This window comes from Diadema antillarum, unplaced genomic scaffold (assembly GCF_040938485.1).
Source record: "Diadema antillarum isolate AM-2024a unplaced genomic scaffold, OU_Dant_1.0 scf00000003, whole genome shotgun sequence".
In the NCBI taxonomy this organism is placed as follows: Eukaryota; Metazoa; Echinodermata; class Echinoidea; order Diadematoida; family Diadematidae; genus Diadema; species Diadema antillarum.
In genome coordinates, this window is record NW_027270892.1 from 1,090,446 (window position 1) to 1,106,266 (window position 15,821).

Below are 15,821 nucleotides of genomic sequence, written 5' to 3' on the forward strand. Positions count from 1 at the left end.
CAAAGAACGCTTAACCTTTCCCAGAAGAATTGGCCATGGTAGAAACAAAACAAGGGGGGGGGGGGGAGGCTCATTCAAATTGTCGTGCCAGTGAAACGTTTGAAAGGAACAAAATGTTTTGTGGGTTGGCACGTTGTGAAGGAATCGTAACCTTTGAATCACACTAGCATTACTACATTATCTAATTTCATGTCATTTTGTACCCTAAATCCTGTAAGTGTGACACTAAATATATCAAATTGAAATAACATGTAAAAATTGAGAATAATGATTCAATTGTAAAGATCTAAAACCAGACCGCCTCTCTTCCTCTAAACGTGTGATATGTAGGTGGGTAGCTTAAAAGGATCATGCAAATTGTCAATTCAAAGTCATAACATCACAAAATTCATGAATTCATAGAGACAAATGATCCGGGTTTTTTTTTCTCTCCAAAAATAGTGTTTGATAACAAACGTAGAAATGAAAGCCACACAAATCTTCACTCCCTGATAAGAATAATGTACATAAAAATACATACAGCTGAACAATATCCAAGAAGGCAATTTTTGAGCTTCTCTCGACCAGATACTTATTCATCTTGTAGAATTGGTTCCAAGAAAAGTCCAACCATGGACAAATACTGTGTATTTAGAGAGCTGTGATTACGAAACTACAGTGTATCTGTATCGCCACCTCATGATGCTTGCTTGATACATTCCCTTGTCAATGGCATGAAACATCACTCAATTTACATTTCATGTATTGTGTAATATCTGTATGACATCAAGAAATCTGAAAGAAATTTTTGAAATTTGCCATGACACATGGATTTGATTCCTTCAGTGGTCTGACAAGTCTTATTTTTTTCTTCCCCTTTAGTACGCACAATGAATGACACAATACATTGTTGCTTTCAACATCAGAGTTTCATGATCATGATGGCATTCAGGTGGTGGATTTTTTTTTTTTCACTCCTTTCCTGATATCACTCAATCCTTCCCTATTCTGCTGCTTTGATTTCAGTGGTTCCTTTGAAATGACTCAAGATTCGAGAAAAGTTCTCTCCAACATTACAGTAAAGGCAGGACAGAAGAGAATTCAAGGACCGATTAACCCTTTACTGCACCAGGTGAATGGCTGATCCATGTGATTTGCATGTGGTGGCAATGCGGAGAGTGGCGATTTTGGCAAGTTTGTGGAGTTGATAAGCATCATATCAGAATCAACTTTACATAATTTTTTTTCTGCTTTGTGGCTGGATGAGACGGAAAATTGTGTGTTCAGCAGCCAAGTTGCAGCCACTCTGTCATGATAATGCGCATGAAGGCTGCATGAAACTTCTCTCATCAGCCTGCTTGAAATTGGCTGGCGACTGCATCCATCCATCGAAAACTGTCTCTCTGCCGTTGAGTCTGGGTCGCGAAGGGCTCCCTCTACAGCTTACTGGCTTTAAGTCGTTACTGCGACATGATTATATTACACTCGGTAACACAAGTAACGATTAAGATGATGCAAGGAGTCCAGTACCAAGGCTTGTTCCTCTTGATGCCTGTCATTGTGGGCGAGATTATTTGAACTTGCATGTCATCCAATGGCAAATCTCAGTCAAAGCTTACAATATGGCTGTATTCCCCAGAGAACACTCGACCAAACTTCTTACGGAGCTCCTCTTCCCTCGTTTGAGCAGATGAGCTGTGGAATGCTTGAATAACAATGTCTTTTTCTCATAAAACATAAAAAATAAAGCTCCATGCTGAATGAACAGTCCCTGCACTTTGATAAATCATACAAACACTGGCTTAGTCATTACAACTATGTACAACCCTTGACACATGTTACTGTACACCATTTCCCCCCCGTTTTTAGAACGTATGCTATTTACACGGTAGCCTTTACAATGTCTACGTGGTGTATGTACATGTCAGACTGGACAGAACATTCTGTTTAAGCCTGCCTCCACTCCCATGGAGTACATTGCAGTCAGGCACTGGATAAATTAAAAAGAAAGTATCGACAGTAAAGACTCTATCATCGTTTAACCACTCACCTTAGACACACAGTAATGTGAATCTGTTCAATCAAAAAGACCCTTCCTAAAAAAACACCCAGAAGAGATAAAAGAGGCATGTATCATGAAAACATTAAAAATTAGAACTCTCTTACAAGTGATTCAACTTACATTTACAATGATGGCAATGGTTGGGATGAATACTATTATTACACAGCACACCAGTCCTTGCTGTCCCATACACTACTCTTCATTACTTCTTAACTCACATATCTAAACTTTTGATCCTCTGATCCAGTTGGCACTTCAGCTTCTGATCACTTGCTTTAAAATGAGTGACAGGAAAGACCAATGATGAAGCGGGCATGCCCTGACTTCAAGGGACTATCACAGTGGCTAGAGAGTATTATTCACCATGGGTCCATCCAGTACTGGCAGTGTCGTACGACGATGGAGAGAAATGGGGAGATCTCCGCCTACCCTTCTCCTCAACTGACTAACTCTGACCACTCGTAATGAGCTGCATCCTACACCACAGTAAATGAAAGTATCAACCAAATGTAAGGTGTTCTCTCTCTTACAACATAACTGCAAAAGCCAAAAAAGCCAAAAAAAAAAAAAAAAATGGTGTGTGTTTTTTGGGGTAAGCTCAATGCAAAACATTATGATCATTACCTTTAAAGCAATTACAAAAGAAAAAATCAGGAGTAATGCATAATTTGCCCATAAAGATATGCACAATCTCAATTCATCTGCCACTGCATTCATGTTGTGTTCAGATTTGAAAAGCAAAATGATGCTGACTGATATCAACTTTAATCAGAGTCATAGCCCCTTCCCCTCCACACAGACTAACCATGAACTACAGACTAGTACGCATGAGTGGAGGAATACTTTTTAAAAATGGAAAATGTAGTCTGCAATAAAATTGAACTCCAAAATGTACATCCTATGAAAATAATTATCATATAAAATGATTGTATCTATCTGTTGAGAAGAACACTTCCATTACATATGAAATAATTCCAATTTCACATTAGCCAGCATGTCTTGAAAAAAAAAAATGCAATTTTTTCTACAGAGTCTATAGAGATATACAGTTCATGTTGTAGAAGATATTTGCCATTTCTTGTGAACTGCGGGTCAATACTATTGATAGTATTACCTTAGGAGCTGTCATGGTGTTGTGTGAGAGTCAAATGCACATGGAATAAAAACTATTTGGGCTCACAGGTGAAACAGAAAATAAATAAGTATTCAACTCAGAAGACATCAGCTACAGTACACATGACCCCCCCCCCCCACTTCCTGAAAACAACCAAAAAAACAAACAAACAAACAAACAAACAAAAATCTCTATCATGATTTATTTCTTCCAGTCTTACTGTTACCAATAGAGGACTATTGCTGCTTTTATATCTCATAGAATAATTGGCATTCTGTGATTTAACTCTGTGATGCAAAATTGACTTAACACAAAAACAAAACCTGAAAGTAAAAAATAGAAAATCCTTGATGTCACCATGAGGCATTGTCTGTTTATATGCTTCCACATGTCACATGACAGTCCCCATTGTGCACACACACATTAGGCATATCATATGGGACTAAGTCATGCAAATACTATTTTATTAATATTTTTAATGCACATTTTCCCATCGCTTCTTGATAAAAATAACTGCAACAATGCGCTCGAAGTACACAGTATTCTGTGGAGATACTGTCAGAAAACATTTCAAAACATGCAGAATCCCAATCAAAAGTAGTAAATGTAATATCCACGGCATGATCAATGCAAGACAATAATTGATGGAATGGATATGACCAGGACTGTTGTTTTTGTGTTTTGTTTCTTCCCTGATGATGAATTGAGTTTTTGAACCACAAAATTCCAAGATCTATACAAAATACAAGCATATTTCTTTAAAACTTCAGCTTATGAAAAGCAGAAATATAATTGTTTTTGGAAAAAAATGATGAACTGCTATATTCAGTTGTCCAAATCAGTGGTCATTGCCTAGAAATGTCCACTTTACCACTGCAATGAAATATAGTGCCGATACCATAGATGATCTCACCATAAATCTCCATGCAAATCATGTAACCTGGCAGGTTCAGCACTAACAGACCTTACCATAACAATTTGTCCTTTGTCCTTGTACTGAATGAGAATATATTGATTTAAAAAAAAAAGGATGAAATTCTTTCAGCTCACAAATGCAAGTCCAACCTTCACCATGACTGCCTCCATTGCAATACTTTGCAGCTCATTGTGATAGAATCATATCCATACTGAGAAAAAATTTCAGGGGAAATCGTTCGAAAGGGCGAGGTGAGTGGCGTGGGAAAGCAAGAAGGAGAGCAAGAAGAAAGCAGAACATTGTGCCCAGTCATTACCGACTAGCAAACTGACTAGCAATTATTGCCAACATCTTTGACCCTCGGCAAAAGCAACCATACTGGTGTCGGGTGCCTCACTAGATTCACTCTCTGATTACAAGGTCTCATCCCCTTCCTTTCTGAGGCTGATACCATACGGCACACGGACACAGGATGATCAATCCGTTTCTGGATGTTCCTCAAGTGTCTATTGAAAATTGCTGTGTGCTTGAATTCCTTCCTAATTATGTTCTGGGGACAACACAATGCAATTCCAAATTGGCTTTGTGGAGTTTTTGTGAGTCAAACCAACTGCACAGGATCTCCGATGTCTCCCCAAAAAGTTCAAGTTCAGAGGTGCGAGGGGGATTGGAATCTGAAGTGGTGGCCGACCACACCCGGCGACTGGTTACCAGGTGGGGGCGTTGGGTATCAGTGGCCGATGTTTTCGTCGGAGGAGTGGGAGGCTTGGAGAACCTCGCTGAAGGTGTTTTGAAAGCAGTGTTTGAGGTCAGTGTATGACACAACCAGGATGTTCTGTTCGTCCCTCGACATCAGACTGACCTTTTCCGGGATCCCAGCATCCAGCTACCAGGAGGAGGAGGAGAAGGCAATTGAGTGACCAGCTGCTCTTACATCCACTTTTATTAATTGAGGTTTCTATTTATTTTTCCCCTTTTTCACAAGTGCAACATGATATGATTATGGTTCCTGCAGCTACTCTCCAAACAGGATGTTTATAAGCTTAAGGGGATGGTATAGTTTTGGTTGAGATGGGGGATTGAAAGACTTTTTGCAAGATAATTAGAAACCACTAATGAAATATTAAAGGGCATACCATTCTAAGAAGTATTCAAACTTTACATTATGAAAATTGGTTTTGAAATGGCTGAATTATATCCAAAAACAAAGTAAAACAAAGTAATATCATAATAAAAGGCGGGCTCTACCTTTTATTAGGATCTCTGTGTTTCTGGATAGCTGAGCCATTTCAAAATCAATTCTCATCATATAGACTTTGAAATTCTCTTAGAATTGTAAGCTCTTTCATATTTCATAGGTTTCTCATTATCTCGCAAAAAAAAATTAGAACCTGAAGCCCAATCTGAACTCAGGTTACATCATCCCTGTAAACGGTTAAACTTCAAAAACTTTTCCTGAACATACGTCACAAAGTTAATTCAAAAGTTTTTTGGACTTGATCATTAGTTTCTTGGTTTTCTCAATGCTTGTGAAAATGCTTTACAGCATAAAACCCTAAACATATCAAAAGCAATTATAATGACAACTAAATGTGACCTTTCATCGTTTGATCTCAACATGTGGAAAAAAAAAAATTCAGATACCAGTGAATGCAATGTTTCTACACATGAGTGGATCGTAAGTATGACATGCAAAATATGCATGGTGGTAAGAACAATTTCTGTGTCCAAAAGGTGAGAAATGAGCATACCTTATTGAGGCACTGCACAATGTGAGACATGTTCAGCCATGGTGACCCATTCCCCTTGACCTGATGGAACAGGTGGTCTCTGAAGAGCTTGAGAAGGTAACGGTCACCAGTCTCTGACCACTGCACATCGCCGTGAAACCTATAAAGCAACACCAACCAAGAGTCATGCACAGCATTATACACTGGGGCAAAGGTATGTCATAAGGCAGATAAACGATAAATATCACATACTGCAAACGGTATATTTACTCAGCAAATCTAATTTTTCGAGAATCGGGACTTCCCGACAATTGTGTGAGTGGTTAAATTCGCGATTGTGGAATACAGTAAATGAACAGATAAATGTACATGTGCACGTCGCATTCACGTTCTTCAGATGAAAATGATAATTTCGCACATTGTTAACTCCACAAAAAGCACCAGACACGCAAAATTTGAAAAAATAAAAAGTTTGCGAAATATATGCCATATACCGTAATTTTCTCGTACAAGAGAAGAGTACTTACCCATACATGGATACGTATGATTGGTGCCCACTCAGTTTCTCTTCTTTTGAGAAACTGATATATCATCAATTATAGGGTAAATTTCTTGTTTAAACTTGCATGAATGCCAGTGTCATGTCTCTTTTTGTACGGATGCATGAGAAAAGTGAAATTTTACAATCTTTAATATTTTTTTCTGTGAATTTCATAAGCTTTCCATGGACTTGGAAATATCTGTTGTAATCACCATATACACGCACACATTTTTTATCCTTAATTTTTGCATCTTTGTTTATTGTATTCATACTGTCATACTTGCATGCTCTTGCAAATATGTATGTTACGTATTCATGTGAATATGTTTGTTGTTAATATACTCAGCTCAACATAACTGATCCAGGAACAATGCGCGAGGTCCTTGCAATTGCTTTGGACCTACATCACTTATTCATTTGCGTTTTGCTAGGTACGTCTTCCTGCGTGCATGGATATCAAAATATCGCTTTGCGACTTTGACTCACTCCGGTCTCTCGTTGATGACGCCCAGCTTGCACAGAAGCCGAAAGAGTCGTCCATTCTGGATCTCCCGCGACAGCTGCTCCTCCATCACATCGCTGCACATCAGGGCTGCGTCCAGTTGGGTGTAGAACCGCGCCCCAATCATTGGCATGATGTCATTCACCGACCTGGGGCGTGGCTGGCTGGTCAACAGGTAACTGTGGGCAATCAGAAAGAAAATTATGTTGATGATTATAACATTAGCAGCAAGAACAGCAATAGTAACTAGAGAAGCACTCTGAGAGCGCAGACCTCCGCCAAGCATGCAGCTCATTTCCATCACTGATCTTGTTCTTCCATAGAGATGATTTCCACCCATACGTACTTAGGCACTATAGCATGCTGAAAGCAAAGAGGTTCTAAACCTCCTTGGCTGAAAGTGTTTATAGTGTGCTGAAAGTCGCACGATTTCCCAAATTAGAAGCCTTTGTTACGTCATAAACCCTCAGCTGCACGGCGCGCCTCGCCCTAGCAGAAACTAGAGCACGCACTTTAGTGCGCGCATGCAAACCTCAAATTCGCGCAGCCTGAACTCCCAAGTTCAGTGACTCTACCTGCCAAAATATCAAAAATCCTTCATAAATTCCCAAAAAATTCTCGGATCACTACCAAATGTAAATCGTTTGGTACTTGTAACATTCTCAACCTTTCCTGCAAGTTTCATCCAAATCCGTCAACTACTTTTTGAGTTATTTTGCACACGGTCAAACTAACTAACTAACTAATGAACCAACACACAAACCAACGGTAACGAAAACATCACCTCCTCCCTTGGCGAAGGTAATAATAATAGTGATGATAACAACGATCATATCAGACAACAACAAACAAGACAAGAAGTTTAGTAATAGCAGCAGCACCTACACTTTAATGTTCTAAAATATAGGATATGTTTTCATCACATTTACTGAACCCTTACATACAATGTACAAGCCATACTCATGACAAATTTGAAGTAGACTTGTTATACTTCCACACACAAGTCATGTGTGCTGGTTTAACATAATAGACTGTTAGACACTGTAATTGTTTGACAGATTTAAATTTGGTACAGACTGAAGACTAGAGTCCCCGGCTAATTTGTTTGTTGTATGTTCGGTATTGAACATTTTATCTACAAGTGAGCTTTACTTATCCATCCATTTAACATTTGCCATTCTGATGCCGGGGTTGATTTTGACTACATCAGAATGGCAACTGTAAAATGGATAAATAAGTAAAGCGAGATGAAGTAGATTCACATTTCCTTTCCAATCTCAAATATACCTTACACTTAACAATACAAAGGATGTGATTCACAGCGGCAATTCCTGGTCTAACTTACAGGACCAGATTCTTGAGATCTGCTGAATACTGGTGAGCGACGAGGTCCACTGAGGCTGAGAGTCTCTGGCGTTGAATGCTCTGGACTGAATTGCAAGCTAAGGCTAGGATCACCTTTCCCAGTGAGATCAGATCTTCTTGCTGTATTACACACGAAGGAAACATGAGTTTATTTGGTGATGAGACTTTCATCTTTAATCAAATAAAATTAGAGGCTGTTTTGCTGTAGAAATTATGTCATTACATTGGCACCTCTGAATTTCACTGCATATAATATTGAGTAAAAAGACTAGGCGGACATAAATCTGCACAAAATGGCATGGAAGTTTACAAAAATTTGACAAAGCAAGAGAAATAGGAAATTCAGCCTTCTGAAATGAGTTGCCACTTTTCACATCAGATTAGCCATTAAGAGTCTATTATTAAAAAGACAACAACTTAACAAACAACTGCATGTGAACAGAGGATGATTCAAATAACAGTGAATTTCTTATGTTACCTTAACCTGAAAAAAACAACAACTTTTTTTACCATTTCCAAAAGTTCAACACGGAAACAAAGATATTGCAAAAGCTAAATCAATATGTACACAGGCACAGTATGTGACAAGTTGATAATCATCAAACACTGAAACATTAAAATGATTTCCACTCTGCAGGATATCTGGAAAAAAACAAAACATTACCTGATAATGCGAGATCATTGCAAGGGGATTGGACTGGCTGGGGTCAAAGGTCAGAACGTCAAAGATGCCCACACAGTTGACCCGTAACCTAGACTTGTTGAGGATGAGGATCTTGGTGGGGTCCATGACACGGCAGGCCAGGCCCGCCGTGTGGATGGCCCGCAGGGCTGAGCTCAGCTGTACGATGTAGGTCCAGATGAGGCCCTCTGGCAGCAGACTGGCACTGTGGCCCCTGGGGCCATTCAGTCCCCCACCCCCACCTCCTCCCCCTGGTAGAGACAGAGAGAAAGAAAAAGAGAAAGAGAGAACAGCGTCAAAATGTGTTTCACTTCTCTACATATCCAAAATCCCATGTATAACACTGATCTACTTTGTGGAACATCCAAACTAGGACAGCCTTTTAAAAGTTGACACACTGCTCTATGAGGGACACCTGTGAAGATGTATAGAACAAGATATTAAGAATATTCTAAATTCCTCCCCTGAGAGGAACAACTCAGCATATTGCCTCATTTAAACCAAGGCACTATGCCAAAATTATCTGCAATACTTTACCACTAGGGGGGTGTTTCATAAAGCTGTTCATAAAGTTACGAACGACTTACGAGCGACTGGTGATCTGTTCTGATGTCCTATACTTATCAGAATTTCCATAATTCAGCACAAGAACTGATCACCAGTCGCTCTTTAGTTGTTCGTAAGTTTACGAACAGCTTTCTGAAACACCCCCCAGGGCTGCCACTTGCCAGACCCTACCTCATTTCATATTCACAATAATTTCATCACCATGGAAAATAGCAGGTGTGGAATTGATGGAACACAAACTGCAATTGAGCCATGAACAATGCAAATAGCCTTACCTCTTGAGCCCGGAAAGGGCCCGTTATGGCTTTTCCGGAATGAGTTGAGACTGCCCGAATGGCCAAAGTGCCTGGACATGAGTGTCGTTGAACCTGGGTGGTAATCGTGTACAAACACGATGGCTGCAGGAAAGAGGTTGGGCAAAAGATCATACTTCGGTTAATACTCAAGTCAGTGCTTTGGTCATAACAGCAACACAAGAGATATAGCGTGCCATGTGTACATGGCATGGTAACAACAACACTCAGACAATTTTTTATGAAGTGACACGTGTAATACACAATTCAACTATCACATGTTGTTTTCCAAGTCATTTAATTCCTTGTTCATCTCCTGAATCATATTCATTTTATATTGAGTAATCTCTGCATAGGTAGGCATGTCTTGAGGTGGAGCTAAAACATTCACAAGGATAGTCAACCTTGTAACCAAGCTTACCACACATCACCTGTGCGGGTAGATCCACACACACTGAGAATAACATGCTTCAGCCAAAGAAAAAATGCCCCGGTCCTTTCACATATGACCAGACATTCTGATTATTTCATCGACAAGGTAACAGATGGGAGGGCAACATCCTTGCCAACCTTGCAGCAAAATAAATATGTCAGGGACTGGATATGCAGGACCAATCACTCCATCTCCTGTTGTTAATCATCGGCAGATGGTTACAAAAATTGGAACTCGGAAGTGAATCAAGCTCTTTCTTTTCAGAGAGAGAGAAAAGAAGGTTCCTACACACCAACTGGAACAGTTGGCATGTGTGGAAAGAAGAGTGTGAGGAGCACAAGGGAAATTATTTCATAGGACAGATGTGCTTTGGGAAACCACCTGAAGTGAATGTTGCAAAACATACTGATAAGGACGACAATGCTGTATGTCTACATGAGCAGATACTTCCTGATAACATCTTGACAGCTGCATAGATACTATGTAATTCTTTTGAAATACCGATACTAAAGAAGTACACGTAATATATACATACACCAGTACATAATGTCAACATATACATTGCTGTGCTAACATTTCTTAGTGCATACAGCTGTCAGTGAGTGCTCAATTTCATTTCTGAATTCAAAGCTCTGTGGCATCTGCATACATGATTGGTTGAAAATATGGTACCTACTACTTGTGCTGCTTAAACATACACTTGTTTATTTACATTACTGGATTTCCTGCACATTTTCAAAGCATACATCAGCATATCATAATCTTGGAAGAAAATCTAACCAGGAACAGGTAACAGCAATTCAAATTAAGCAACCTCAAAACTACGGGAGACAAAAGAATCCAAAAGTTCAAAATCCAAAATATTCCATTATGCTGCTTGGATTAGTTCCAATGTCATTTGTTCTGGGTCCAGAAAAAAAAGAAAGAAACAAAGACAAACACACACACACACACATGCAATACAAAACATACCACACAGATTGTTGATGTACATAGCAGCATTGCAACATTAGCACTGCTCTAGTTGTGACATCCTCTGCACATAGAAACTTGTATAATCACAACAACACAAAACACCACTGACAGGATATGAGGGGATAAACAATTCATATTGGAAGAGTCTGAGGGGGCAGGAAACAAAAGGGGAAATCCAAGGCATCATTAAATAATTAGTGGAGACTTGATTGACCTCGGTCGTACTAAATATTACATGTGCGGTATATGGAGGCACAGGGGAAAGGAACTGTGTCCTTTATCAAGTTTAATATCAAGTCTGTGAAAACAAGAGAAAGTGGTATCCAAGTGGTACATGTATTAATTCCAGGGTTCACATGACTGCTGCAGTATACAAAGTCAAGGGAACAACACCAAAAATGAAAGCTGGGCAATAACACTCAACATCCTGACAGTAAATTTGAAAAAAAAAACCAAACAAACAAAAACAATACAAAAGTTATGTTATTTTTCTTCCTATCCTTGGTGTCATGTGAACTATGCCTGGTACATTCAAGGGTGATAAAAATGTAATATTCACTGTGCAAAATCTGTCCAAAGCAACAACAGCAACAACATCAACAGCAGCAGCAGCAACAACAACAACAAACTCACATCAGTGACAAAAGAGAGTATAATGATGCATACCATGTATTCTCCTGAGGCAGTAGAGCTTGCTGTCCTTCTTGTTGATAGCCTTGTAGCAAGTGGTGGTGTAGCCAAAGGTGCTGGACTTGTCCATGGGGGTCTTGGGAGGTGGCTCCAGGGGGTACAACGAGTGGTAGTTGTCCACCTCCTGGGGGATGTCTGTTGCAAAAACATGGCAAATACCCTTCTGTTAGAGACTAGTTTGTCTGTACCTCACCCCATAGTGACACCATTTTCCTTGAATAATACATATCAAAATTGAAAATCCTGCCACTGCAATATTCATACACGTATTGTAACAAAAGCTGTTGCTAGTTACTCCAGATTAAAACTTAACAGAAAGAACGTACCACAAACATCATCTCCTGTGGTTTGATAAAATTTAATCTTTTATGGAAGGTACACATTCCCTTGACCTGACACTGTCATATGTCAAGGAAAATATCATTCCCCCAGCTTTCTGAAAGAGGTAAGTTCTCTTTCAGAAGGCTAGAAAATTGAACATACAGTTGTATGTTCAACATTCTTTATATCGTTGTCCATACATATCACATAATGTTGCAGTCTTCTAATCCAGCTAATGTGGCACCAAACTTTTAACAAATCCATAACTTTCGGATGCATTGTCCAATTTTCCCCAGACTTTCACTGATGTGTTCTAACATTCTTGCATTCATTCAATCCACATATGTATATATATATATATATATATATATTTGGATTTTATTCGCCGTGGATTGTTGCCACAGGGCAAAAGCTGATGGGACCCTAAAGGTCAGAGAGAAATGTGAAAAAGACATTAGATGATGAAAGATGAATTTTTATGGATAAAACAGCAGTTTTCAATACAAAGTGTTATAGATATTTTAATACGTTTTTAACGTAGCTGTTGCATCACACAATTGGAAAATAGTTTACACAGTTTGATCAGGAATGAGCTAGTATGCTTTATCGTAGGTAGATATATTCCTCACCAAAACAGACGGTTATGGGAAATGCACCCATTTGTCATTTCAAAAAGGTGGAAGAGTGATTTGGTTTTCCAGCCATGAGGTGTGCGATAACACTTCAATGATTTTGGAACTCAATTTGTACAATGTAGATGAAGAATTGTTATGGACAAAGCAACACTTTTTAATACGTGATGAAGTTGTTTGACTGAACGATGGGTAAACAGGTCGCAAACTCACTGGGGTGCTCGGTGGGTTCCAGCTGGGTGAGGGACTGGGCCTGTTTGCTCAGCAGGTCGATCTTGATCTCCTCATCCATGAAGAAGGAGGGCCCGTTGGGATTCCTCTTCATGTAGTCCACATGGGCCGGCACCGACGGGTACACGTGGAATGAGGGCATGACCTGTGGACGACCCCAAAGTTAGTGGGAAAAAAACTCTTAATCATCCATATCAGGACCTTTCACCCTTGACCTTTCATCATACTTTGCTCTCAATAAAAGCAGTGCATTTATCAATATATACACACTAGACATAGCAACAGCACACTCATTATGAAGCCAGCGGCAGTATCTGAAATGTATATGTAAGTACTCCAAAAACAAGGTGCTCCATTCACACATGCATTATTAAAGGGGAAGTCCGGACGATTATCAGCCGTTTCCCATGTAAAGAACAATATTTCATGAACCTATTACCCTTTTCCTGACGAGAAAAGACCATCAGATACATTTACTATGATTTTTTTTTTAAAATAAGGTAATTCTTCATGTTCGAATCCGTCGCGAGCAGCCCTTCGTACTATCTGTCCCAGTATGCATTGCGCGTGACGTCACAGACTCACTTTCCTCAGCGGAGCACCGCGAGCGCAGCCCAGCTACGCATTGATCTCCCATTGCACTGCTGACTGTGGCGCGGTATCGGTATGCCTGCTGAGGTCTGCCTTGTTGGCGCTACCGCAAAAGTCCGTACACTGTTTTAGGAGTGCTGTTGCCAAATGCTGTATTCCTTTATTCAAATGATCTTCTGTATATATCTATATAAAATTCGTCAAAGATTAATGTAAAATAGTTGCAATGTTATAACATTTTCATTTTATTGAAATATTATATGTATTGTAATACTGCTGTACTTATAAGTGTCCACCCCATTTCATTGGCTATTGTTGTCATCAGAGCGATCAGGCATACATTTACGTCTGCTGCTGCCAAATGCTATCACAATCTGCGATCGTTTTTTTCAACTTCTGAGTGTAAACAGTCTGAAATCAGTCTGTCAATTTCAGAATTATTGCCTCTCTTGTTGTCCGAGACTGTTGAGTATGTCTGACGGTGGTAAATTACGACAGTATAACTTGAACCGCGGAAGAAACGCCAGCGCCAGCGTCATCATAGTACCGCCACCGGTAACTGCAACCAGCAGCCCCATACACATAGCGTAATGGGACTGCGTACTGTAGTATTCAGGATCATGATCGGGTAGCATCACAGATAAATATCAACTTAAAATCGAAATATTTCTTCAATTTGAAGACTTAACAAGTAAAGTTAAAGTATTGACAACAGGCTTTGGGCAACGTTTGGTTCTGCCAATAGTCCTTTTCTGTTCAAATTGATGACTTAATGTGACTCGGTCGAGAGGAACCTTGGATAGCTACACTGAATTATTGACGGCCAGCACAGGCGCACACACAAAGAGACATCTCTGTGCGCACACATCTCCGGTTATGCGCTGGCCGTCAACTCAGTGTAGCTCTCCAAGGTTTCTCTCAACCGAGTCACATTAAGTCATTAGTTCGAACAGAAAGGGACTATTGGCAGAACCAAACGTTGCCCGAAGTTTGTTGTCAATACTTCAACTTCACTGGTAAGTTTTCCAATTGAAGAAATTTTTCGATTTTCAGTTGATATTTATCCGCGATACTACCTTATCATGATCCTGAATGCTACAGTGCGCAGCCCCATTACGCTATGCGTATGGGGCTGCTGGTTGCAGATGTAAGTTTTGATGACAAACTTGTCAATTAAAATATTGGAGAGCCATCTTGCACACCTTTCCCGCTCATTTTCTGGGTTCGGAATGACAAAAAACACCTCTTCTTCTGGCCATCGCCCGGTTTATTAGAACACCCAAAAGCTCACACATCGGCATTTTCGAAGTGAAGCAATAGATCATGCCGCGTGCATCCGCTGTGTGGCCGGAACCACGCGGAACACTACCGCTTGCTCGGCCCGTGTCGCCGTTGCTCAAGCAGGGCTCCCCGAGCCAGCTGACGCTCCAAACAAAAAGCAATGTGGGGCTAATACGTCATGCCGTCACATGATCTTTCTCGCCGGCGTACAGAAATTGAACAGTTACGATTCAAAATTAGTGATGCTAAAAAATCCATTGTGACGAGTTGGGAGGGTATTTTTCAATGAAAATTAGTCATTATGGTCCTTGATTTATGTAGATTATGGTGAAATTTATTCAAAATCTTCTGGACTTCTCCTTTAAGTATATTGTGCTTTTTCAGAGTCTCAGTTGATGGAATGAAAGCATCTTAGATTTTCTGTAACTGTTTACACTCATTTCCAACATTGATTTGGAGTACTTTACAATTAGCTACTTCTGGCAGCTTCAACGTGGTGCATGCAGAAATGCACAACGTGCTATTTGTATATCTAGTGTGAGTATATCGGTGAGTGTACTGCTGTCTTGAAGCAATTATGAAGGATGATGCTCAAACTGTATTTTGAAAATTGTTGTATGAACACTAATTTTTACAATTTGATTGCTGTGAATTCCTATCCCCAAAGTTATATTGTACATTAAAAGTTAAAACTCTGAGCAAAGTTTGCTGAAACAAAGTCTTACAAATGCTTGCATATTTCCATTATTGAGTGTATGAAAAATGGATGGCTACACATTATACAGGGATGCCAACATTGCAAACAGCACCGCAGTCTTCTAGGGGCTGAAAAAGCTCATTTTTGGTGAAAACCCCCCAGCATTTTTGCCTTTCCTGCAATAAACACACATAGTTTCGTAACAATTTACAAATACTG

At 39.7% G+C, this 15,821-nt stretch overlaps 1 protein-coding gene across 1 annotated transcript in view; it reads right to left on the reverse strand.

Annotated features, from left to right (window-relative positions):
* Positions 1-4,801: 4,801 nt before the first annotated feature.
* LOC139732645 (PAN2-PAN3 deadenylation complex subunit pan3-like) overlaps positions 4,802-15,821 on the reverse strand; it is a 30,431-nt gene continuing 19,411 nt past the window's right edge. The window contains exons 7-14 of the mRNA XM_071643534.1: positions 13,016-13,178; positions 11,826-11,984; positions 9,734-9,856; positions 8,874-9,136; positions 8,190-8,329; positions 6,829-7,023; positions 5,823-5,961; positions 4,802-4,957 (exon numbers count right to left, since the gene is read on the reverse strand). Of these exons, the coding sequence (XP_071499635.1) occupies positions 4,802-4,957; positions 5,823-5,961; positions 6,829-7,023; positions 8,190-8,329; positions 8,874-9,136; positions 9,734-9,856; positions 11,826-11,984; positions 13,016-13,178 (1,338 nt within the window). The remainder of the gene's footprint in view (positions 4,958-5,822; positions 5,962-6,828; positions 7,024-8,189; positions 8,330-8,873; positions 9,137-9,733; positions 9,857-11,825; positions 11,985-13,015; positions 13,179-15,821) is intronic.